Source organism: Prunus avium, chromosome 2, assembly GCF_965620075.1.
Source record: "Prunus avium chromosome 2, drPruAviu1.hap1.1, whole genome shotgun sequence".
NCBI lineage: Eukaryota > Viridiplantae > Streptophyta > Magnoliopsida > Rosales > Rosaceae > Prunus > Prunus avium.
Genome location: NC_142285.1, coordinates 26752505 through 26779498, shown reverse-complemented (window position 1 = coordinate 26779498; position 26994 = coordinate 26752505). Strand labels below are relative to the sequence as shown.

The 26994-nt window shown below is 38.6% G+C and overlaps 4 protein-coding genes and 1 long non-coding RNA gene across 5 annotated transcripts; 2 read left to right on the top strand and 3 right to left on the bottom strand.

Moving 5' to 3' along the window:
• Positions 1-1012: 1012 nt before the first annotated feature.
• Positions 1013-1756, bottom strand: LOC110759863 (uncharacterized). Its single transcript, XM_021962001.1, has one exon. The coding sequence runs from the start codon at positions 1754-1756 to the stop codon at positions 1013-1015; it is 744 nt and encodes a 247-aa protein (XP_021817693.1).
• A 3130-nt stretch (positions 1757-4886) lies between these two features.
• On the top strand, positions 4887-7979 carry LOC110759870 (uncharacterized). The gene is made up of 5 exons (XM_088248618.1): positions 4887-4892; positions 5035-5409; positions 6125-6394; positions 6562-6639; positions 7703-7979. Exons 1-5 carry the CDS (start codon positions 4887-4889, stop codon positions 7790-7792), a joined length of 819 nt encoding a protein of 272 aa, XP_088104744.1. The 3' UTR covers positions 7793-7979.
• A 169-nt stretch (positions 7980-8148) lies between these two features.
• On the bottom strand, positions 8149-9456 carry LOC110759862 (uncharacterized). The gene has a single exon (XM_021962000.2). It carries the CDS (start codon positions 9454-9456, stop codon positions 8149-8151), a length of 1308 nt encoding a protein of 435 aa, XP_021817692.2.
• Positions 9457-16600: 7144 nt separating this feature from the next.
• LOC148296751 (uncharacterized) lies at positions 16601-18840 on the top strand. The gene is made up of 2 exons (XR_015833599.1): positions 16601-18058; positions 18540-18840. It is a non-coding gene; the product is annotated as an uncharacterized LOC148296751 (long non-coding RNA).
• Positions 18841-22863: 4023 nt separating this feature from the next.
• LOC110759861 (uncharacterized) lies at positions 22864-24174 on the bottom strand. The gene has a single exon (XM_088248617.1). It carries the CDS (start codon positions 24172-24174, stop codon positions 22864-22866), a length of 1311 nt encoding a protein of 436 aa, XP_088104743.1.
• Positions 24175-26994: the final 2820 nt, after the last annotated feature.

The following is a 26994-nucleotide window of genomic DNA, read 5'->3' as shown; positions in this document are numbered from 1 at the left end:
AGTCTTATCTCTCCTCTTTCTTTTTTATTTCCTTCCCTTCTCTCTTTCTTTTCTTCTTCTTTCTCCTTTCTTTCCCCGAGTTCACTCTTCTCTCTCACTCTTTCTTTTTTTCTTCTTCCTCTTGTCATGGGCATTTTTTTTCTTCTTCTCTCAGCTGGAAAACTGGGCATTTCCCCATTCTCTCTCCTTTATCTTTTTTTTTTTCTTCATTCTCTGAGAATGATTTGGGTACAATGTGCAAAGGTTGGTTTGGGGCAAAAAGTCACGACGTCGGCTTCTATTGGCCTCTTCTTCTACCTTTGTTCAATTTTTATTTTTATTTTGGAAAAAAGCTGAAGAAAAAGAGAACAAAAAAATCCACAGACACAAACCCATTCGCAGGAAAATGAGCAACGACGATGGTAATCGGAATAGGAATCAGAAAGGCCAGTGGACACCGCCAAACAGACCCTACCAGGAGAAAGAGGAAGACATGAAGATTTGGGGAGAGAAAGAAGGAGGAAGAAGAAAAGAAAAAAAAAAGACAGAGAAAGAGAAGAGTGAATTCGTGGAGAGAAAGAAGAAAGAAGAAGAAAAGAAAGAGAGAAAGAAGAAGAAAGAAAGAGAGAAGGAAAGGAAATAAAAAAAGAGAGGAGAGAGGACTTTTTATAATTTTGGATTGATTTTACGATTATATCCTTGAACTTAACAGTTTTTTTGACAGAGGGACTATTTGAGAGCACCTATATTGACGTTAAGGATCATTAGTGATACAAAAAAACTTTAAGGATGCAATCTGATAGTTTCACAAACGTCAGGGACGTTTTGTGACAAAAAAGCCTATATAATTTTTCCTTTTTTTTTTCTTGTTAATTTAATTTGGGAACAGACAAATTCAAGGAAGAAGAAGAAGAAGAAGAAAGTTTTATTAAGCTCACAACAGGTTTTTGAAGACATTCGACAATCCATATTCTATAGCTGTATGTGAGGGTAGTCTGCTTGAATTACAGTGTATTGGCTGACTGGTGAAATGTTAAAGCTTTTCTTCTGTGGTCTCGAACTTGAAGTTGAAGGTATTGGTGCCACAGTAAACCCCATCATCCATGTCGTTGGTAATTCTTTTTCCGTCAGCGAGAGTTTCGCGCTGCGTATAGGAGAAGGGAACATCGTAAGAAGCCTTGGTCACTAGAAGCTTCACCTTCACCATAGCCATTGCCGTCACCACAACCTTATAAACATTAACCTCGTTTACACTACATGTGAATATTGTGGCTGTCCCGGTTTTTCTCCTCTCCACTGATTCTGCAAACTCATCAACCTCGATCTTTCCATTGTCTGCGATGACTGGAACCTCTCCGTCGATGTTGCTCTGGACGCCCAACTTGAACACGCTGGACTTCAAGCTTCCGCTCCTAGTTTTTTTATACGAGAGCTTCAGCTCTACAGTTTGAGTTTCTTTGGTACGGTTAACCGCCTCTCCCACGACAATTTCGACAACCTTCTTGTTGTAGATCTCCTTTGAAACCCCAAGCTCTTTCGCCTCCAGGTATGCTTCTGAGTCGTTGCTTGTAATTTTTTCAGTGACGGCAAATCTCTTGATGCTGGTTGAGTTATCTGCGTCAAGGCAGATCCAATCGCCCTTGGTCAGCCTCCACAATTTGCCCGAGGAATAGGAGAGGCCTCCGTCGACACTGGCGAAGACCTCGCTCAAGCGGGTGCCGAGCAAGTTGCCATTAGGGCCCTTGAACGCCACATGTTTGGGAAGCATCATGAACATCGATTCCCAATCGGTGACAGTGAACACATCGAACAACTTGGGGTTAGGGTCTTTATCTCCAGAGTACAAGCCTCCGCGGAGCGTTGGCTCATTTTGGTAGATTATTTAAGAAATGGGTGGGTATTTATAGATTTTGGAGTTAGTTTTGAGGTTGGATATGATTTAGATTAATTTAAAATATGTGACAACTTCTGCAGCAACAGCATCACGAGCCCTATTCACACCTCCTTGCACATGGGCTGTGTCATGCTATTGTGGGCTCCAACAAAAAAAATTCCAATCCAAGCAATAGCTGGACTGGTATTTGAATTTCTCAAATTTTAGCTCTTTACTTTTCTTAAGTTGGGAGAGGAATTGGGCTAAAATTTAGGATTCTTGGGTTTCCTCGTGAATTGGAGATGGCCTTAACACATGGACTGCCTTGAAAGTGTGCAAATGGTGCCACCAAACAGAACCCTAATTTTTAAAGGTCCCAAATTTTTTATATTATAGGTATTATATATGGAAAATGCTAGGCTTACCACATTTTTCATACCACATGTGTACCACCTCTCTAATAAAGGTGAGCCCCATTATATTGGCGGGCTCCACCTCTATTAGAGATGTGTTACACATGTGGTATGAAAAATGTGGTAAGCCTAGCATTACCCATTATATATATTTGTGCATGCAGGACAATAACACAAGTGCATTTTTTATTGGGTTAGAATTTAGTGCCTTACTTTTAGTAGGCAAGTTGGGTTCGAGTTTTTTTAGAATCGGAGATGGGCCTTATGGGTGAAGAAATAGAGATTATAGGTTTTTTTTTTTTGGGTATTGAATCTGGATAGAGAGAAAAAAAATGAAGTGAGGGTTGGCTTTCTATTCAGGCCCCGTTTGGTTCACGGAATGGATTTGAGGGGAAATCAATTCCCATGTCATTTCCCAAGGAATGGGAATGAAAGATTCCTTTCCCACGTTTGGTAATGTTGGGAAAGTAATCGGGAGATTTCACGTTGTTTCCTTTCCCATGTTTGTTTTGAGTAGGAATGGAAAACAAAATTTGTATAATTTTCCAATTATACCCATATTAAATCAAATAAAAAAAGAATGCATTTAATGATACGTTGTAATTATAAATTGTTCATAGGGACAAAATAGTCATGAAAATTGTGCATTGAATGTTGGCACATTTTCCCAAACTTTCCCATGAGGAGGGAAAGCAAAACCCAAGTTAAGAGGGGGGCATCACTTTCCCCCCTACTTTCCCATGTGCCAGGAATCCGTTTCTCATTCCCGGACTTACCAAACATGGGAAAGCAATTGAATTCCCATTCCTATGCCTCCTTTCCCATGAACCAAACGGCCCCTCAATGCTGTCGTTGGGTTTAGGAGAAGGGTAAAATGTGAATTCGGTGCATAACAGAAACTCATTTATTTCTTTAAAAAGTGAGATACACGTGTAGCATTCTAACTGGTGTACACAGGCGACGATCCTCACAGTCGCTTTTGATCGATTGTGGATAGCAATTCTCTAGGTGGTAAAACTGAAACAAAATAGTGGTCACGTTACACACACGTGACTCTTTTTAACTGAAATCTTTTCCTCTCTTGACAATAGGCAGGTCTTTCCTTATTTCTCATTGATGAAGTCCAAAAGTGTTGGGCCTGAGCATGAAATGGTGTCGTCTGCACCTAATCGAAAAGAACAATGATTGTCGGCCGATGGAAAGTTGCCTGACGGAGGAGGTCTAAATAAGACCTTTAATTAAGACAGTCTAAATAGAAAACATTTTTTGACCAGTTGCCCTTTGATTTATTGAGCTGGAAATAAATCCAAGCAATCTACAAAAGTAATCCCATTGAAATCTGATATGATCAAATTTAGGGGAACGCAATCCAGATGATGACATAAGTAACTGTTTCACATCACCATGTGATTTCTTTAGGCAGTTTTTAGCGTGATTCAACAAATTTCCAGTCCCACACCTACTATCACACACATAAACTATCTCACAATTTTTACATCTAGCACGCCTTTTTTTATCTTCTCCAAGAGGCAATAAATCAAATGTTTCCCAAGCAGAAGATCTCAATTTTCTCTTACCAATATTGATGCCTCTAGGCTTTTTGCTTCTAGGGCTTGACTCTTTATCTTCTACATCTGCAGTACTTGTATCCCCACCCATTGAAACATCAATAGACTCCTCATCTGTGAGTCTCATAGCTTCGGTACTCTCTGTAACATCCATAAGCTTCAAAAGAAAAAAAAAAGGACATAAATTCAATATCAATTATAGTAATGTAAAACTCACGGATGGAGTGTTTCAAGAATCAAAATAATAGCCTAGTGTGCAGCAAATCAATCATTATCATACCCATTGAATATCCAATAAACTATCTTTCAGCAACTATCGTTTGCTGTATGGATATTGTTTTACCTCTTTTCAAGTTGCAATTGTTTGGTTTTTTTAAGTAGCAAGTCTTCATCTAAACCAATAAATAAATCAAACAAAGAAAATAGGAAAGTAGAAATTAATAGTGCAGCAAGTTGACAAAATAGGTAGAAGCCACTAAACTAGTAAAGGATTGGATTGATCGGTTGGTGTTTTATTATATTCCCCAATTTCTATGAATCAATGAATCTTAACCTGAGCCTACTTTGCTAAGAGAAAGACAGAGAAGGAAAAGACAGACGGCATAAAAGAAAGCAACCGTTTCCAACTCAATTTCATACCTTTTTTCGTTGGAGAAGAGGAAAGGTAGTTGATGTTGATCCTTGATCGTTTGGTTTGGATCTATGGAGAAAAAGAGAGAACTTTTTTTTCTCTTGAGAGAAAGACAGAGAGCGGCGTGAGGAGATGAGGAATAACAAAATTGAAGCTTCCTTTCAAGTTCAACCTAGGTTAATTTTTTAACGAAAATTACAAAAATGCCCTTGCTCCTAACGGGTGTAACGGGTTCACCCGTTTTCGACCCAACACGACCCGTTAGCTTAACGGGTGGCTAACGGGTTCACCCGTTTTCAACCCGACCCATTAAGCTCAACCCAAATACTGATAATTTCGTGCGAATTCGTGTCGTGTTAACGGGTCGTGTGCAATATTGTCAGGTCTAATTTGAGTATCGGATTTTGGGTACAGCCAGTCACATGGCAGTCACGTGCTTGTTTTTAAAAACAAAGGAAACCGGCTGTTTTGGGTAACAGGTTAAATGAAGGAAAAAAAACCACGCGCTCGTTCTTCAACTTGCTCTGAACTGTCGCTCGTACTACTCCTCTGTATTGTGGAGCTGGATAGTCTCGACGGCGCAAACCGGTGGCAGAGGACGGGTCGGACTCGCTTGAATCGTCTCAGAGCTGCGTCGACCTTTCGGACCTTGCGATCGTTGTGTCGTCGTGGGAAGATGCGTTAGAGTTGTTGGGTTGTGCTGCGTTCACGGCAGCAGCGGCGGCGGCGCTGATATTGTTGGGAATCGTCATCGTCGCGGAAGCTTCGACTTCGCCTTCGGCGTTTGTGCAGAACGTCATCTACTCAACAAGATTGCCATCTTCTCCAATTCCTATTGCCCGTATGTTATTATCTCTCTATTGCTTGTTCATTTTGGCTTTTGTGATAAATTTAAGGTATTGGGATTGGAAATTCATAAAGCAATCAAATTGGAATTTGAGAATTGTGAGTTGGTCAATTTGATAATTATGAGAAATATTTAGAGTGTTCATGTTGAGGAAAATATGAATCCATCATCTCAAATGGGACCTTTTTACTAATTTATAGATTACTTTTCATTTTCATGGATTTATTGCATTGTTTTCTAATTCTGGGAAATGAATTGGTGCGTTTCATCTACTAAATCTTCAGCTTTCTGTTATTGAAATACTTCGCAAGTTGAGTAGAAATGTTTAGAAAAAGAACTCTGTGCATGCCTGTGTGTGTGAATTTAAGTAATGTTGGAATGAGGGATTGTGTGCTGTTTTGTGGATTCTTCTTTGAGGGTCTCTTGCTTGGTGAGAATTCTACAGACAGGGAAAGGGGAAGTGGGTAGACAGAGCCAAACTCTCACCCAGAAGCAGCTCCTCATCACTTTCATGTGGTACAACAAAATTTCAGGCCAAAGCTTGACCATCAACGTTGGGACAAAGACAATACCCCTTCACCATTCAAATTCAACTTCAATTCACATGCATCTGGCTGGGAGATTTTAGTTCCCAAGCATCTGGCTTCTCTTGGTTGTTTCTTTGTTTTTTCTCTCTTATTTTTTTAATTTATTTAGAGCAACAAGTTTGGGTTTTGTGAATTTTTCTTCCTTCACTTTTTCCCTTGTCCTTTTAAAAAAAATAAATTAATATGAGGTTCTCTAATATATTAAATTAGATTTTTTTAATCGTAGCATAAGATTTCGTTTTATTGTAAAAAAAATTCATTCATCTTAGTCATCAAAGAAAATAGAGGATTGAGATACCAGTTAGAGAATAAGAAAAGAGAGGTTGTGGTGAGGTTCAATCAGGGGTTTGGGTTTAATGGTGGTGGAGGTGGTGGTGGGAAAGATGACGGAGCTACTGCTAGAGTTCTGGGTAATTTAGCTTTGGCTGTTGGATTGATTTATCTTTCATTTACTGGGCAGCTTGGTTGGATTTTGGATGCAATTGTTTCCATTTGGGTACTCTCTTTCATTTAGCAACTGATTTGGGGTTCTTCTCACAAATCTTAGTTCCTTTACATTTCTTAAAAAAAACAGGTAGTCTAATATAATCATTTTTATTTTTGACTCTGACATCAGCTTGTAGGATTATATCTCTAATGAAATTGATGCTTTTTCACATCCAGCTCCTTGCAGTGCTTGTAGCAATTGTTGGTGTGGGTGCTTTTCTGTGGTGGGCAAGGCAGGATATGGTTCAAGACAGTGTAAGGCTACTTCTATTTTTTCTCTTGCTCACTTCTTAAAGCTCATAGTTTTCTTTAACTGTGGTATCAAAAATCTATTGTTGCCTAGTGAAAACACAACCCAAGTTGTTGAGTGCCTTAATTTCCATTCTCTCAATTTGATCATTCCCTCTACCAGTTTGGCACCTACAAGTGACTAGTAAAACCTTTTTTATTATTTATGTCAGGTTCAGTTATTTTTTTTTAAAATATATTAGGTCTTACATGATGTTTTGGCATTTGTGGACGGTTAATTTATCAATCTACAGATCTTCTAGTGGATAGTGTACCGTGTACCGAAACACTCTATGATTTTTCTTTTATTTGGAGTTGACAATTAAGTAATATTGGCGTGCTCTTGATTTCAAAAAACTGTATCACAGGTGCTATATAAACAGGTAATCTGGATTGGTGTTGGATAGTTTCCATGGATAGGCATGTAGAAATCTTTTGTGTTATAATCAGTTCATTCTTTCCCATGTGAGATGTATCAGATAAATGTATGATATGTATAGGATGTTTGGAAAAGGTTTGAGTACGCAAGTGATACTCTTTCATGTAACAATTCACAAACACTTCATTCACATCTTGTAATCAAGTAATGTCAGAGTAACATCCTGAGGGTGATTTTCAATTGTGAAGTTTTATTTATTTCTTACTCTGATGTCTTTTGCTTCTAATGAACAACAACCATTGTTCCCATAAAGTTCCATATAGTGAGGACTTGAGAAAATGGTTATGCACCATATGATGTTCCCATAAAGTGCCATATAGTAGGGATGAATTTCCCATAAAGGTTTTCTTATACTGTGTTGCTCGTGATCTTCTAAGTGCTAGATAACTCAGTTCATTTTGAGTATTTTTAGTTTTAAATGTAATTTTTATTGTGATTTAAATATCATGTTACAATGGATAGATTTGCAGGTTGTATGTAATTATATTTATTTTAATTAGTTTGCAATTTCTATTTTCAATTTATTTTAATTAGTTTACACACACGTGACTCTTTTTAACAGAAATCTTTTACTGTCTTGACAATAGGCAGGTCTTTCCTTATTTGTCCTTGATGGAGTCCAAAAGTGTTGGGCCTGAGCATGGAATGGTGTCGTCTGCACCTAATCGAAAAGAACAATGATTGTCGGCCGATGGAAAGTTGCCTGACGGAGGAGGTCTAAATAAGACCTTTAATTAAGACAGTCTAAATAGAAAACATTTTTTGACCAGTTGCCCTTTGATTTATTGAGCTGGAAATAAATCCAAGCAATGTACGAAAGTAATCCCATTGAAAACTTCTTTTAATATATAATTTTTCCTTTTTTTTTTCTTGTGAATTTAATTCGGGAACAGACAAATTCAAGGAAGAAGAAGAAGAAGAAGAAAGTTTTATTAAGCTCACAACAGGTTTTTGAAGACATTCGACAATCCATATTCTATAGCTGTATGTGAGGGTAGTCCGCGGGAATTACAATGTATTGGTTGACTGGTGAAATGTTAAAGCATTTCTTCTGTGGTCTCGAACTTGAAGTTGAAGGTATTGGTGCCACAGTAAACCCCATCATCCATGTCGTTGGTAATTCTTTTTCCGTCAGCGAGAGTTTCGCGCTGCGTATAGGAGAAGGGAACATCGTAAGAAGCCTTGGTCGCTAGAAGCTTCACCTTCACCATAGCCATTGCCGTCACCACAACCTTATAAACATTAACCTCGTTTACACTACATGTGAATATTGTGGCTGTCCCGGTTTTTCTCCTCTCCACTGATTCTGCAAACTCATCAACCTCGATCTTTCCATTGTCTGCGATTACTGGAACCTCTCCGTCGATGTTGCTCTGGACGCCCAACTTGAACACGCTGGACTTCAAGCTTCCGCTCCTAGTTTTTTTATACGAGAGCTTCAGCTCTACAGTTTGAGTTTCTTTGGTACGGTTAACTGCCTCTCCCACGACAATTTCGACAACCTTCTTGTTGTAGATAATGGCGTCCACGGGGCGGAAAGTGACGTTATAGATCTCCTTTGAAACTCCAAGCTCATTCGCCTCCAGGTATGCTTCTGAGTCGTTGCTTGTAATTTTTTCAGTGACGGCAAATCTCTTGATTCTGGTTGAGTTATCTGCGTCAAGGCAGATCCAATCGCCCTTGGTCAGCCTCCACAATTTGCCCGAGGAATAGGAGAGGCCTCCATCGGCGCTGGCGAAGACCTCGCTCAAGCGGGTGCCGAGCAAGTTGCCATTAGGGCCCTTGAACGCCACATGTTTGGGAAGCATCGTGAACAGCGATTCCCAATCGGTGACAGTGAACACATCGAACAACTTGGGGTCAGGATTTGCATCTAATGTGTACAAGCCTCCGCGGAGCACTGGGTTCTCATTGCCCCGATAAATGGTTAGGTACTCTCCACGTTGGGTATGTAAGAATCGGAGCACCAGTATATGGTTTGTGCTTTTATCATCGCCGACTAGGACATCATCATTTATGTACACCGGCTTAAACAAGGTACACAAAGGGTTATATTTTTCTTCCACTGGTTCATTAGCCACAGCAGCGATCAACAACCTGCTAGGGCTACGCCTTGCCCAGTATTTGTTGTTGTAACAACACTTAATGTGGACAAGCCCCTCATTGCCGCTACTCTTTGCCATCTCCACTTCAAACTTCGCGTATTGGCTTCCTGCCTCTTGTCCAGAGAACTTGAGACACCCCGCTGGCACATCGTTCTTGATGTCTTCATCTATGTAGCGCAAGTATTTCCCGTTGATGTTTGATGTCACCACCACAAACCTTGGTAGGGTTGATCGGTTCATAATTGTATATCATTTTGTACCCTTCTAGCTTATGATTTGGTTATGTTTTTGAGTTAAACTTGTGCTTTTAATCCTTTTTGTGTTTATCTTTCAGTTAATTGACATTTAGATAACAATGATGACTTTGGATAGGAAATGATGCAATCCATGCATGTTATGGGCTGATTGGCATATGAGGAATATGAGCTTAAAGACAAACTAATTTTGGCTACAGCCCATTTCCAGCCCAGTTTCGTAGGTCAACTTCTTGGCCTTGGATCAGAATGCTATGGGGCTCGAATGAGGTGAAGATCTTCATGAAACTTGTTTCAATGGGTGTCTACTACAACATATCCAAATTTCAGCTCAATTGGACATTTGTGGAGTGCTCAGCCCGTCCAACACCCAACCTTGCTCAGGGATTTGCAGCTGCCAGCTTTGAGCCTTATCTCCTCCTTTAAGCCATGTGCCTCACCCATGCTGCAACTGACTTTGGATCCAACATAATGAGTGAAGTGGGGAGGCATTCCAGCTATGAAATTCTAAAGGAGCAAGTTGGTACATGCTGGAGTTATTATAGAGAAAGCATGTGCATGCATGTAAAGCAAAGAAATGAAATGAAGTCAATTCCAGTCTCTGTTCGGCAGCCAACTTGCAAGGCCCAAAACGCACACTTCTACTGCTCAGATGGGAATACTTTCTTCATAGAAGTTGTTCCAATGGGTGTCTAGTATAACATATCCAAATTTGAGCCCCATTGGATACGTTTTGAAACCTCTGGCCTTCCTACACCAAGACTGGTTCAGAAAACTCGTTTTTCAGCAACCAAAAGGCAACCACATGGGTTGGCAGCAAAAGGCAATCACATGGGTTGGCAGCAAAGGGCAGCCACATCTGATCACCTTTGAACCCATGTGAAGAAGCTTGAGGTGCAGCAAAAGAAGTATGGGATGAGATTGATTCCAACCACACTAACATAGACAAGATGAGGTGGGAGTTATGGGTTGTATTAAAGGAGGAATGGTGGTGTTGGATTTCATCATGTTGTTCCTCCCTCTTAGCCCTATAAATAGAGAAGCCTTCAAGCTTCAAAACACACCCCAAGGGGGGGAGCTCTCAAACACTTCTCTAGAGCTCCCTTCCCTTCTCTCCCTCAAATTCTCTTAGTTTCCTTTCTAGTTTTCAAATGTTGTAATGAAATATTTGTGCTGAAATTCAACTTAAGTTTTTCAAGTTCTACTTTACTTTTATTTGTAATGTACATTCTTTCTTAAGTATTCAAGTTTAATTAGTTTCCAAGTTTCAATTATGATTTTTGTTCTTATTCATTATGCTTATAAGTTAATATGCTAGTTTGAATGATTGATCACCATTTAGGCTTGCATGTTAGCTATCTTGGTTTGAATTAAGAGTAGACACCATGCTTTAATTCGAATTGAACTATGAATAGGAAGAGTATGTATGGACATTCGACAACAGGGATTAGATACATGCTTGGTTGTTTAAATTGTTCTTATATGCTTAATGGGTTCCTAATGCTTAGTTTTAGGTTAGACAACAAATGATCAAATTAGGGAATTAGGAACACAAGGTTATGACCAAACACCATGGCTTAATCATACTTTAGCTAGAATCAATCCGTTAATCTAATTGAACTTGGGAACTTATTTGCTTGAGTTATTTCATTCTTTCTTGTTTTATTTATTTTCTTTTTTTCATTTCTATTTTGTGTAGGGGAAACAAATTGGATCATTCAATCACCAATCCTCGTGGGATCGACCTCGCACTTACATATGCTATACTACCAAACGGCTCGTGCACTTGCGAGTATCACAAGTTGAGGATGCAGTTGAAACCATTTTGGTGCAGCTGAATCGAAGCAACAAGTTTTTGGCGCCGTTGCCGGGGATCGGTAACATTGTTTGATTCTATTTGATTTTCCTACTTTTTATTTATTTATAATGTTTAAAGTCTACTTAGTTCTCTATTGTTCATTCCTAATCCTTTTAATTCCATTTCAAGTTTGTGTGTTGGTTTTAGCAATTTATGACAGCTTAATAAAAATGGAGAGAGATGGCAACCTCAATCATAAGAATGGGAAGTGTGGAGCAATGGGAGAAGTCGACCTCCAAGTGCATCCATGCTCGACCTAATCGCTTCAAGGGGGAGCATTTCAATCCTTTCTCTTCTTTGAATTCTGTTTATTTCTGTTATTGTTTTTGCCTTTTGGTCCGCCTTGGGTTCTTTGTTTTTCTGTGCTGAATCCAACCATATAAAGAACGTGAAATTTGGACTTGCGGCTGGAAAGTTATGGCCTAAAAACGGAACACAGGTCGAAGCTGAAAAACAGAGAAACGAATCTGTCCAAATGGTGATAAATAGGTGATAGAAATTGTTGTTTGTGTTTTTCTTTGGTTTCTTGGTTTGTTTCTTTTAGTACAACAATTTATTTCGTTTGTTTGAGTTTGTTTAGAGGACTTAGTTCATTTTCATTTATGGTTTGTTGTTTCATTTTATCTTAATTTGTTTTTGTTTTTTTTATCTTAAAAATTTTAAAAAGATTTTTCATATGAGCTGACTTATGATAACCCCAGTGAGCACTTCTGTCAATACAGTGTCTAGGAGTTCTTTAGGCGACACCTTCGGTGTCTAAGAAGTTTGGGTTTTAAGCGGGACCATTGTGACCCCTCCAACCTTCCCGGATCCCCTGGCTGTGTTTTCTGAGGCCCTTAACTGGTCATCCGTGAGTTGCTTGTATATTCGTGTGTTTTTAAATTAAGTTTTTTTTTTTTTATATTTTCTTTGTTATCTTTTCTGTTGAGTATTTGTTTTTGTTTTTGTTTTGTTAAGTTAGTTTATGTATTTTATTTACGTGGTATGGTTAGTTAGTTTATTTCTGAGTGTTAAAACACATTTTTATTTTATTTCAAACTCTGCATTAAAAACAAACAAAAAAAAAAAACAAAACAAAACAAAAAAAACAAAAAAACAAAAAAACTTCTTCTTCTTCTTCATCTTCTTTATCTTCATCTTCATCCTCATCATCATGGCATGCCCCTATTTTCTCTTACTTGTAGAATCTGCAGCAGCTCTACATGGTCTTCATTTCTCTTTTGCAGCATTTCTACATGCTGGTTGGCACTGTAGAGCCGCTTCTGCAAGTCTGCCACCATAGCCTTCAAGGAAGCCACTTCCTCGCTCAGCGCGGCACACTCACGTGTCCTCGCCAGTAATCGCATGCCCAAATTGGTAGCCGAGACCGCATGGAGCACAGATAAAGAGTGGGACTCATCCACTGCCATCTTGTCAGACCTACGTGCCACATGCAGATGATCTGCCGGTGTGAGTATACTGCCAATCATGCCACCCAACAGCACTGCTCTGTTCGGCATTGCCTCAGCAAAGTTCGGTATTGCCTCAGCAAAGTTTGAGGCCGTGCCGTGATGATATGTGGAGTTTGGGAAGACAGGAGTTGGAGGAGCCCTTATTTGGGCATTCGGAGGTGCAAGGGACAATTCAAGGTTGAGATCATCAAGGTGAGTGCATGAAGATGCCATTGTTTTGTTTCTGAATTTTTTTGATGTTTTTCCTTGAGTTTGCAGGAAGAAATGCTGGGTATCATCCGCTTGCAGAGGTGTGGTTTAAATAGACATATGCTGATGAGAGAGAGCCAACACCATTTCGGATTTCCCGGGCATGCTCGACCTAATCGCTTCAAGGGGGAGCACATTAACTTTCACTTTACTTTTCTTTTTTCCGTGTTTTCTGGTGTTTTATGTTTTTGCCCGTTACTTTCATTTTCTAGTGCTTTGTGTTTTTGCCTTTCCCTTTCGGCTATCATCTTTGTCTTATTTTAGTTAGGGAAATGTGTTTTCTTTTCCGTTTGTCGTCTTTGTTTTATTTTAGTTGGGAAGTGTGTTTTCTTTTTCTTTTTCTTTTTCTTTCTGCAACCTTACTCTTTTATTTCCGAAACAAAATAACGAAAATACAAAAACAACAAAATAAAATAAAAACAACAATAATGCAGTAGGAAATCATTTCTTCACAGTGCTCGGTGTCTCGACCATTGGAGCTTTGAGTTTGGCCCTATGGCTGTCCTCTTCTGGATTTTCACGAACAGCCTCTTGGGGCTCATCACTTGAGCTCCCAAAGATCGCAATCTTAGCTTGAGCGTAACTACTCTCGCGATCTGCTTGTTTGCGTTTACCCGGTCGGTCTAGGTCCTCCAGCTGTTTTCGCATGTCGCGAGAGTACAACTCTACCATTTTTGATAGGTTTTTATTCTCGTCCCGCAATACTTCTAGCTGGTGTCGATTCACCTCCACTATCCTTGCCCTCTCCCTTTTCAAGCTTTTTATAGCACTCTGACACTCTTCAACCATACTTCGCTCCGCCGCCAACTGACCCTTTAGCACCTCTACCTCATGGGACTTCGCAAGTAGGCGATGACCCAAACTTGCGACTGTTGCCGTACTCTGCACGCTCAGTGCCAGGGCATCGCTCACGACCCGGTTGTCATCCCTTGTCCCCAGCACACGTATATCTTTAGGAGTCACTAAATTTCTAGCCACTCCAATGGCAACATCGTTGTCCAGGAGTATTGAGTCAGTTACTGTCACAGGCCCCCGTGCGGAAGCAAAGTAGGGCATCCATACTGGTGCCGCTGCTTGGCCTCATGTCTGAGTCGGTGGAGCTAGGTTGAGATCCAACGAAAATGGGTAGTTAGAGGCCATTTGATTTCTCACTCTTTTTTCTTCTTTCTTTTCTGTTTTGTGTGTTTCTGAGTTTGTGTTTTTCACCCATTCTTTTTACCTTTTTATAGACTTAGTCTGCTAAACCCTAGCCGCTGCGGTTCTGGGTTATGCGCAGCCCTTATGGCTTATCTCTATTTGTCGCCGCACCCGTTTCCCAACCCCCCTTAATTGCATTTTCACCTTTCACCACCTTCAAAGTGAAAAAGTCATCCCGCTTCACCCAAGAGGCCAATAATTCTGGCTTGGGGGATGTGAAAGCGGCCTCTGCGCGCCGACACGTCCCTCACCTCTTTTGCCCGTGACTTCCCAAGAACCGAGGCATTAGGGACCACATTTTCTCTTTTCAGAAATCCCGCCTTTGCGCTCCCAATTCACATTTCTTCTTAAAAATAAAAAATAATAATAAAAAAAAATGTGTGGGCTTCGGATTTCTTTGTGGGTCGGGTTTTCACCGTTGTTTAGGTTTCAAAGTGGGCTAACTTTCGTTTGGGTTGGGCTTTCAATCGTTTGGGTTTTTGGTTTGCGTAAGACTGTTTGTTTAGGGCTTTCTGTTTCGAGTGTTTTTACTGTTTCTTTTTATTTGTTTGTTTGTTTTGTAATTTTTATTTTGTAATTATTTTCTTTTATTTTATTTTTGTATTTTGTTATTTTTATTTGCTTTAATACCTTCATTTGTTGTTATGACATTGCTTGTGGCTAATTTTTAAACATTGAGGACAATGTTCATTTCTAGGTTTGGGGGTATTGGAGTTTAGCAAGTAAATTTGGTTTTTCTTTAAAAAAAAAAAAAAACAACAAATTTAAATTAATTTCTTGCTTGTTTTATTTTGAGTCTTGTTTTGTTTTGAGTCACTTTCCGAACACTTATGATGAGATTGTGATAAATGTTTGCATGACTTAAAATTGGATTTCATTTTATTATTATTATTTAATTATGAAAAAAATAAAAATTTTAAAAAAATAAAATTTTGGCATCGTTCTAGCGTGATATGTTCGAAACCTTCTTTGCACTTGCCATTTGTTTCATAATTTTCCAATTAAAGGATTTGCATGACCCAAAGAATTGTATCAAGCATAAATTAGACTTATATAACCATATAATGTGAGCTTTTGAGCCTTGTGCTTCATTTCATGAGTGTTATACACATACTCTTATTTTCTTGTCATCAAAGTTGTTGTTTGATCTCATTATTCATTGATTTGGTTGAACACTTAAAAGTCATTCATTCTTTTGCAATTTGATTTCATGACATTTAAGAAATGATATTAAGGCCCTCTTTGGATCGTTTGTGCCTTTCAAGCTAACCTTATGCATGCTTAAGCATGATTTTCCATTGTTAACCATTTTGAGCCTATATGTAAACCTTTTCTTTCATTTTACCAATTATATTTCCTCACCTTAGCCCGAAAAACAAATATTTACCTTTCTAAGGAACTCATGAGCTCTAATTCGGATGTGTTTTTCATGCTAAGTTTGGGAAGGGATATTACAAAAAGAAAAAAAAGAAAGAAAAAAAAACTTCACTCAATTAAAAAAAAAAAATTAAAAAAAAAAAAAAAAAAAAAGAAGTTGTGATTAAGTGGTGGTTGATTAAAAATTCATTTTTGGGCCTTCAAAATAAATTGGCGTTTGGAAAGGAGTATGAATCAATGTAAATGAAGGTATAAGGAGTTTTGATCATGTAAAAGAAAAAATCTAATCGTGATGATTCGAAGTCTTGTAAACTATTATTTTATGCTCTTACATTTTGAGTTCCTTGGACTTTGTATTATCCATACCTTTCATTTCTTACTCACCTTACACCCTTGGCCCCATTACAACCTATAATAAAGACCTAAATTGATCTTAAATGTCATGTGGTTGAATTGCATTCATTTTTCTACTTTTAAGTGTTTGGCATCCTTCTTGAGATCATATTAATGCAAGTTCTTCATCTTCCTATTTTTGAGTTAAGTCCTTTATGATTTAACTCTAATATCATGTTTATAACTGAGTGTTGCACTGTAACCCTCTTCTGAGTAATTCATTTGTGAGAGGACAACTTTGGTGAGATTTGAAGTTGCATTTGTGTTTGGTATGATTTTTGAAATTGTGTGAAAACTAAGATTGGGGAATTTGTTGCATTTGGCTATCACACTACTACACTTTGAGCATGTTGTGTTTTGAACTTTGCCGCCTTGTAAATAATGTCTAAAATTGAGTTTTTATTGTTAAAACTTTTGAGTCATGTGCATGAGTCATTTCTCTTCAGAAAATGTTCGGAAAGATTGTTTTGAGTTTACTTTTTACATTTTTTTATTTATTTATTTATTTATTTTGGTTTTGTAATTATTTTTATTTTGGTTTTTGTTTTAGTTTTATTTTGCTTAAGGACTAACAAATTTAGTAAAGTTTTCTAACCACTTTGTTTTGTAGAGTTAGTAAAACGTTTGTGGGTATCGTTTCTGTTAAACCCTCAGGAGACACAACTCCTCCTACTAGGGATGCCTAGAGGTTTAAAGGCTTGTTGCATACGCTCAATGCAATCGAGTTACCTACGAAAGTGGTTTAGTTAACTTTTTGTTTTTCACTTTGTTTTGTGTTGTTTTGCTCGAGGACTAGCAAAATCTAGGTTTGGGGGTATTTGATCGGTTCATAATTGTATATCATTTTGTACCCTTCTAGCTTATGATTTGGTTATGTTTTTGAGTTAAACTTGTGCTTTTAATCCTTTTTGTGTTTATCTTTCAGTTAATTGACATTTAGATAACAATGATGACTTTGGATAGGAAATGATGCAATCCATGCATGTTATGGGCTGATTGGCATATGAGGAATATGAGCTTAAAGACAAACTAATTTTGGCTACAGCCCATTTCCAGCCCAGTTTCGTAGGTCAACTTCTTGGCCTTGGATCAGAATGCTATGGGGCTCGAATGAGGTGAAGATCTTCATGAAACTTGTTTCAATGGGTGTCTACTACAACATATCCAAATTTCAGCTCAATTGGACATTTGTGGAGTGCTCAGCCCGTCCAACACCCAACCTTGCTCAGGGATTTGCAGCTGCCAGCTTTGAGCCTTATCTCCTCCTTTAAGCCATGTGCCTCACCCATGCTGCAACTGACTTTGGATCCAACATAATGAGTGAAGTGGGGAGGCATTCCAGCTATGAAATTCTAAAGGAGCAAGTTGGTACATGCTGGAGTTATTATAGAGAAAGCATGTGCATGCATGTAAAGCAAAGAAATGAAATGAAGTCAATTCCAGTCTCTGTTCGGCAGCCAACTTGCAAGGCCCAAAACGCACACTTCTACTGCTCAGATGGGAATACTTTCTTCATAGAAGTTGTTCCAATGGGTGTCTAGTATAACATATCCAAATTTGAGCCCCATTGGATACGTTTTGAAACCTCTGGCCTTCCTACACCAAGACTGGTTCAGAAAACTCGTTTTTCAGCAACCAAAAGGCAACCACATGGGTTGGCAGCAAAAGGCAATCACATGGGTTGGCAGCAAAGGGCAGCCACATCTGATCACCTTTGAACCCATGTGAAGAAGCTTGAGGTGCAGCAAAAGAAGTATGGGATGAGATTGATTCCAACCACACTAACATAGACAAGATGAGGTGGGAGTTATGGGTTGTATTAAAGGAGGAATGGTGGTGTTGGATTTCATCATGTTGTTCCTCCCTCTTAGCCCTATAAATAGAGAAGCCTTCAAGCTTCAAAACACACCCCAAGGGGGGGAGCTCTCAAACACTTCTCTAGAGCTCCCTTCCCTTCTCTCCCTCAAATTCTCTTAGTTTCCTTTCTAGTTTTCAAATGTTGTAATGAAATATTTGTGCTGAAATTCAACTTAAGTTTTTCAAGTTCTACTTTACTTTTATTTGTAATGTACATTCTTTCTTAAGTATTCAAGTTTAATTAGTTTCCAAGTTTCAATTATGATTTTTGTTCTTATTCATTATGCTTATAAGTTAATATGCTAGTTTGAATGATTGATCACCATTTAGGCTTGCATGTTAGCTATCTTGGTTTGAATTAAGAGTAGACACCATGCTTTAATTCGAATTGAACTATGAATAGGAAGAGTATGTATGGACATTCGACAACAGGGATTAGATACATGCTTGGTTGTTTAAATTGTTCTTATATGCTTAATGGGTTCCTAATGCTTAGTTTTAGGTTAGACAACAAATGATCAAATTAGGGAATTAGGAACACAAGGTTATGACCAAACACCATGGCTTAATCATACTTTAGCTAGAATCAATCCGTTAATCTAATTGAACTTGGGAACTTATTTGCTTGAGTTATTTCATTCTTTCTTGTTTTATTTATTTTCTTTTTTTCATTTCTATTTTGTGTAGGGGAAACAAATTGGATCATTCAATCACCAATCCTCGTGGGATCGACCTCGCACTTACATATGCTATACTACCAAACGGCTCGTGCACTTGCGAGTATCACAAGTTGAGGATGCAGTTGAAACCATTTTGGTGCAGCTGAATCGAAGCAACAAGGGTTGGCATTTTCTCTCTTCTTTCTCTCACTTTAATTCCTCAATTCTGTGTGCAATATACATTCTGTGTCTTTGATGTTATTTATCAGAAAAATGACCATGGCCTCGTGAAGTCATGATCTCATGACATCAAGGCATCTCATTTTTAAGTTGATTGAATAAAGTAAGCTCACACCGACCATGGACATCACGGCATCTCATACTTTTATTATGGAATTCAGTATTCATGGTTAAAGAAAAGAATTATATATGCCTTGCTTTGCTATCATTGTGGCTGAATGCCTTGCTTTGCGAGATGTTCACAATGGATGGAGTAAAAAGATGATTGAAGGTGATTCTATGCTTATTATATATCCACTGTGTCAATCCGGCGAGAAATTTTTATATGTTCCAGGTACACCACGTGGATGGTGTACCATCCAATGAACATAGGACATGTGGAATTATTGTCTAACTTACTGTATTTCTTTTTATGACATGTGGCGGGCTGTATTGGATATATTACATATGTCCTCCGTCTATTGGATGGTACACCAGCCACGTGGTGTACCCGGAACACCCAAAAATTACTCCAATCCGGCAGCTTCTATCCCTCGGAGTATTAAACTGCTTGTGCATGATATTATCTTGGTACGCTCCCTCTTTGAGGACGTGGCTTTCAAAAAGTCTAATTCTTTATGAATTTAATTGTTGGGCATCAATAAAAATACACATTAAATATGTACAATTTCAATTATGTTGTTGAACATACTTTCATTTTAATAATGTATTTTTCGGTTGCATTTAATATGTATTTGTTTTATGTTAAAGATTATTAGGAATTAATCAATAGAGCTATGAACTAGAATGGTTTATATAATTTAATGTATACTTTTTATTTCTAGAAATACTATAGAAACTGTAAGTACAAAAATATATGATTATTAAATTTTAAGCTAATAACTTTAGCTAACCCACCTATTAAAAAATTCCTCGTTCCGCCTTTGCATGAGTTGCCTTTGAAATGTTACCCTTAATTCCATTTTATTTTAATCTTTTCGAGCTTGTGTGCCTGTGTGATTTCTGTTTGTAAATGAACTCTTTCTGTAAAATAAAACATGGACAACCAGTACAAGATTGGATAACATAGACAAGAAAGTATTAATGTGTGTGAAAACAAAGAGTAAACGTTCACTAGGACAATATTGAATTGCAAGCATTCTCGTCCCATGTTTGCTAGCTGGCACGTTACCTCATGTACAGTTCTTGGGAATTAGATTTTTTTTTTTTTGTTAGCACCGGTACCCTCATGTACAGTTCTTGCCATTCTAGTGTTTGCATCTAGCAATTCTATATTTCTCTATTTCTTTTTTTGTTATTTTGTTTTTTTTTTTTGGGTATTGAATCTAGACAGAGAGAAAAAAAATGAAGGGGGTGTTGGGTTACTATTCAATGTTGTCGCTGGGTTTAGGAGAAGAAGGGTAAAATTGGAATTCTGACAAAAACTCATTTATTTCTTTCAAAAGTGAGATACACGTGTAGCATTCTAACTGGTGTATACGGGCGACGATCCTCATAGTCGCTTTTGGGCGATTGTGGATAGCAATTCACTAAGTAGTTTTCTTTTTTCGGGTCTGACTTACAAATATAAATTTAAAGCTTTAATAAAAATGGGCACTTACCACATCATGTAGATTTGAGCCACTTTGTTGGTTCGTATTGGCCTTAGTCAAGCATGCATTCCCAAGATAACATTGTTGATTGATAGTCCTGAATCGAGAAGTCGCTCTGGTCCACAAATGCTCGGATCATTTTCCAGAAACTTTTGATATACACGCTGCCAAAATGTGTCGCTTGCTTGAGTGGTGCTGATAGCCCTATCTTCACTAAAGGAAACCCACCCTTTGCACAGTGCCTCATCTTCTTCTGGCCTCCAATTCACACCTCTTTAAGATTTTGTGGACATCTTCAACAAGAAGAAAGGAGATTAATGAAATTAACAAAGGAAAAATAAATTGAGAAATAGAAAAAATATTTTTGGTAGATTATTTAAGAAATGGGTGGGTATTTATAGATTTTTGGAGTTAGTTTTGAGGTTGGATCTGATTTAGATTAATTTAAAATATTATTTCGACCGTTGGATTTAAATTTCAACCGTTGGATCTCTTTTTACCGTTAAAATAGCTTAGATTTAATATGGATCGTTGATTTGTATTATTGTTGGAATTTAAAAAAAATGGAGTTGTTCTGAATTATGTCGTTGGATTCCAACAACAACATCCCCAGCTTTTGACACGTGGTGTGACAACTTCTGCAGCAACAGCATCGCGAGCCCTATTCACACCTCCTTGCACATGGGCTGCGTCATGCTATAATGGGCTCCAACAAAAAAAACTCCAGTCCAGGCAATAGCTGGATTGGTATTTGAATTTCTCAAATTTTAGCCATTTACTTTTCTTAAGTTGGGAGAGGAATTGGGCTAAAATTTAGAATTCTTGGGTTTTCCTCGTGAATTGGAGATGGCCTTAACACATGGACGGCCTTGAAAGTGTGCAAGTGGTGCCACCATACAGAACCCTAATTTTTAAAGGTCCCAAAATTTTTATATTATAGGTATTGTATATATTTGTGCGTGCATGACAATAACACAAGTGTATTTCTTATTGGGTTAGAATTTAGTGCCTTACTTTTAGCAGGCAAGTTGGGTTCGAGTTTTTTTAGAATCGGAGATGGCCCTTAGGCCATTTCCAGCAGCCCCCTAGGGCGAGGGCGGGGGCGTAAAAGGCCAAAACCCATTTCCAGCAACAAAAGCTAGCCTGGGCAACTGCTGGGGTCCACCAGCCTGGGCTGGCCCGTAGGTAGAAACAGCCCGAGTGCTGGCCCGAAGGCGCTGCTGATGTCATCCGCTACAGTGCGCTACAGTGCTCCGCTACAGTGCCGCCAACAGCTCTCTGCCAAGTGTCGCGTTCTGGGCTCTCCGATCAGAATTTTTCCTCCAATCCAACGGCAGCCAATTTTTATGCAATAAAAAAATGAAAAAAAATCAAAATTTTTTAAAAAAAATATCCAAAAATTCTGTAATTTTTTTTTCTATAAATACCTACCAAAACTCTTCACTTTCAACACCAAATCCTCATATATTTTCTTCTAATTCTACTATTATTCACTTTTTACTCAAGTATTGACAAGTATGAACCCAAAAATTTTATCCGAAAATATTGTCCAAATTAATTGTTTAGGTAAACAAATTTGTGAAAAAAACAAAAAATTGAATAGTACTTGCCCTTTGCTCGGGCAACTGCTGGAAGTGGAACTTACTTTTTACAAGGGCAGATACTATTCATGTGAATAGTGTCAGCCTTAGCCCCCCTTACCATGGCAAGGGTTTGACTGCTGGAAGTGCCCTTATGGGTGAAGAAATAGAGATTATAGGTTTTTTTTTTTTGGGTATTGAATCTGGATAGAGAGAAAAAAAAAATGAAGTGAGGGTTGGCTTTCTATTCAATGCTGTCGTTGGAACTTGGATTTAGGAAAAGGGTAAAATGGGAATTCGGTGCATAACAGAAACTCATTTATTTCTTTAAAAAGTGAGATACACGTGTAGCATTCTAACCGGTGTACACGGGCGACGATCCTCACAGTCGCTTTGGATAGCAATTCTCTAGGTGGTAAAACTGAAACAAAATCGTGGTCACGTTACACACACGTGACTCTTTTTAACAGAAATCTTTAACTGTCTTGACAATGGGCAGGTCTTTCCTTATTTGTCTTTGATGGAGTCCAAAGGTGTTGGGTTGGGCCTGAGCATGGAATGGTGTCGTCTGCACCTAATCGAAAAGAATAATGATTGTCGGCCGATGGAAAGTTGCCTGACGGAGGAGGTCTAAATAAGACCTTTAATTAAGACAGTCTAAATAGAAAACATTTTTTGACCAGTTGCCCTTTGATTTATTGAGCTGGAAATAAATCCAAGCAATGTACGAAAGTAATCCCATTGAAAACTTCTTTTAATATATAATTTTTCCTTCTTTTTTTTCTTGTTAATTTAATTCGGGAAGAAGAAGAAGAATAAGAAAGTTTTATTAAGCTCACAAAAGGTTTTTGAAGACATTCGACAATCCATATTACGTAGCTGCATGTGAGGGTAGTCTGCGGGAATTACAGTGTATTGGCTCACTGGTGAAATGTTAAAGCTATTCTTCTGTGGTCTCGAACTTGAAGTTGAAGGTATTGGTGCCACAGTAAACCCCGTCATCCATGTCGTTGGTAATTATTTTCCCGTCAGCAAGAGTTTCGCGCTCCGTATAGGAGAAGGGAACATCGTAAGAAGCCTTGGTCCCTAGAAGCCTCACCTTCACCATAGCCATTGCCGTCAGCACAACCTTATAAACAGCAGCCTCGTTCACACTACATGTGAATATTGTGGCTGCCCCGGTTTTTCTCCTCTCCACTGATTCTGCAAACTCATCAACCTCGATCTTTCCGTTGTCTGCGATGACTGGAACCTCACCGTCGATGATGCTTTGGACGTCCAACTTGAACACGCTGGACTTCAAGCTTCCGCTCCTAGGTTTTTTATACGAGAGATTCATCTCGAGAATTTGAGTTTCTTGGATAAGGTTAACCACCTCTCCAATGGCAATTTCGACAACCTTCTTGTTGTAGATCTTGGCGTCCCCGAGGCGGAAAGTGACGTTATAGATCTCCTTTGAGACCCCAAGCTCTTTCACCTCCTTGTTGTATGCTTCTGAGTCGTCTCTTGTAACTTTATCAGTGACGGAAAATCTCTTGATGCTGGTTGAGTTATCTGCGTCAAGGCAGATCCAATCGCCCTTGGTCAGCCTCCACAATTTGCCCAAGGAATAGGAGAGGCCTCCATCGGCGCTGGCGAAGACCTCGTTCAAGCGGGTGCCGAGCAAGTTGCCATTATGGCCCTTGAACGCCACATGTTTGGGAAGCATCATGAACAGCGATTCCCAATCGGTGACAGTGAACACATCGAACAACTTGGGGTTAGGGTCTTTATCTCCTACGTACAAGCCTCCGCGGAGCGCTGGCTCATATTGGCCGGGCTGATTGCCCTGATAAATGGTTAGGTACTCTTCACGTTCGGGATAGCGGAATCGGAGCACCAGTATATGGTTTGTGCTTTTATCGTCGCCGACAAGGAAATCATCATTTATGTACACCGGCTCGAACAAGGTACACGAGTACTTAGATTTGTCTTCCACTGGTTCATCAGCCACAGCAGCGATCAAGTAGCTACAATAGCCACGCCTTACCCAATATTTATTGTTGTAACAACACTTAATGTGGACAAGCCCCTCATTGCCGCTACTCTTTGCCATCTCCACTTCAAACTTCGCGTATTGGCTCCCTGCCTCTTGTCCAGAGAATTTGAGATACCCTGCTGGCACTTCGTTCTTGATGTCTTCATCTATGTAGCGCAAGTATTTCCCGTTGGTGTTTGATGTCACCACCACAAACCTTGGTAGGGTTGGCATTTTCTCTCTTCTTTCTCTCACTTTATCTCAATGCTCAAGCAGCAAAATGTTCTCACACAGAAACGGAAGAAAATAGAAGGAAGAAGACTGAAGCAAAAAACTCAGAAAGAATAGAGAGAAAAAGCTAAAGCAACCTCACAGATTAATTCACCTTCAATGATAAAAGTTTTGCTACAACACTCATTACAAATAGAGACAACGTCTCTTTGAGAGACGTAAAGACTTTCCAGCAAAAAGAGAAAAGTTGCCTGGAGACATCAACCGACTGCATGCTCATTGAACCAATAAACAAAGCAAACCTAGCCGTTAATGCTCTCATGCTTTTACAAAATCGATAAAGAATAAAACTTGGCTTTGGATTCCTTGGGCTTGGTTTAACTTTCAACATTATTTATCAGAAAAATGACCACGGCCTCGTGACGTCATGATCTCATGACCCTCATGTACAGTTGCCATTCTGGTGGTTTGCATCTTGCAATTCTATATTTCCCTATTTCTCTAATTTTTTTTTTTTTTTTTCAAATAGTAATAATTCCAATGAACTGTAGATGAGATTGCGAGCATCAGTTTGGTGACCCAAAGACGATAAAAAAGGGCACGACATAACACAAACACGACGTATGTAATATGAAAAAAATTTGTCATCTAATGAGAATAAATGGAATGAAATGTGTTATATAAATTTTATTGAAAAAAAAAAAGAATTGCTTCAATGCAGATCCTCACAAGGGACCCGAAGCAAAGCAAATTGTTTCGTTACGATGCTGGGAAAGAAAAGAATTGCAATTGTCCGAGATGCAACTGCATTTGCCTTGACAAATGGTGTGTCTGCCCAGGAGACCCCATCCCACCACCTCCACCCTTGTTGCCCGAGAAGAATTTTTAGCTATGGAATAAGAAGAATGACATTCAAGTATCTGGCAATTGCAACCAAATCACAGATGGTTGTTCGCATTTGGTTCAGTCCTCCATTGCAGGAAACTATTGTAAACCCTTATCAACCATATTCCAATCAGCTGAACTGTATTGGCCCACATCAAAGCTATCACAATCGTCTGAATGATCAACAAGCAAGCGTTCATCTTCAATATCCAACTCTTCAATTTTAAAACTTGACCCAAGAATTTAAACCCCATCTTCCACTCTGTTCTATAATGACACTTCTTAGAGTCCTCTGTTTTGCACATTGTAATTTGTAACATAAATAAACACCAGATAACAATTCGCATTGTTGCTGCTGCCACAGTCCATAAATCCTTTGGTAGATTCCATTTATACTAATAGAAGAATCCATAAAAATCTTCACGAAGAAATGAGTTCGATTTTCTGGATATAACGTGGGCCTGAGAGAACACCAAAAGTACCTCTCCTTCCTGTTGTCTTGTCTCACATCCGATTTATAACTCAGAGCTTTGTTATCATAGGATTTCAAAACGGCATATTTCTGCAGAAGTACCATATATATGAATTCTAGCCCAGCCTGGGAGCAAGTCGGCGCCATTCGAAAATGTTTTCATCCCTAGAATTCATGGCATCATGTTCATGTTCATCCATCTTATTCACAATCGTCCACTGATAATATGCTCCTACCTCCATTTGCATGACAACCTGCAGTGAATTTCCTTTAACAGAAACAATTCACATCGTCCTTCCTTGCAATTGTTTCACCTACATGAGATTCTTCCATCGTGGGCAAAAATGCTGATCCAAAGTGCAGCACTGGGATTCGATCAGAACTAGGTAAAATTTGCTCAATGTTATTGATGATGGCACTCCCGTCTTTGGTGTCAGTCCAAGCCCATTTTTGAAGGTCCATTCACACTGAGGAAAAACAACCTCTGTATTTTCCCGAATTATTCCAAGCAAATAAGCTAGGAAAATATGAGACATGTGGTGTAAAAGAAACCAATTGTTCTGTTTGTGGTAAAATCAGATTGGTCTGTCCAGTAACAAGCCTCTTTGATCTGTAATTTGCTCAGTGAACAACTCAACATCCTGACTTATCATGTTCTTTCGAGGTCTACTTACAAATGCGCAAGTGAACCCGGGTAGAACACCAAACCAGTTGTCAATAGGCTTCCCAAATACCATATGACTAATAAAAATCTAGAAATCACAGGACACCAAAGTGTATTTCGCAGACGCATCGGAATGAGGAAGCATGCTAACGGCTTGGACCCAATGATATCTCGGTAGTGTGTGTTTGTGAAAAACTCCCCCTCTCCCTTGTAGTCTTGCATTCATAAAAAGTAAAAAATAAAAAAATATTTTTATCTTTCTTTTCTTTTCACGTTTTTTAAACTCAATTTCCATTCGAAACTAAATTCCCGCACTGATTTTCCCATAACATCAAACACATGTTGGCCTTTACAAAGCTCAATATGATATCACTCACATCTTTTTTTTTCGGCTTCTCTCTTTTTTCCTTTTTTTTTTTTTTTTCTTTTATTGCTTGTTTGTTTGGTTTTTTTTCTTTTCTAAAAAGAGTTATTTATATTGGCACTCACCCTGAGGTTTTGTTGATTTCATAAAACCCCTTTATATTTTGGAAATTATACTAACACCCCTAAGGTTTTAAATTTTTTCATTTTCATTTTTTGGTTGGAAATTTGATGATTTTGTTAAAAAGACACTTCTTCAGATGACAAAATTAACTTCAAGGACTAGACTTTAAGGGTGTATGTGCAATCGAATCTCTAAGTTTAACTTTATCATTTGGAGAAAAAAAATTTATGACACCATCAATTTTTATTTTATTTTAGTACATGCGATTGAGGGATGGGGTTTACACAAATATTCATTGGATGCCTGGGGTATCGA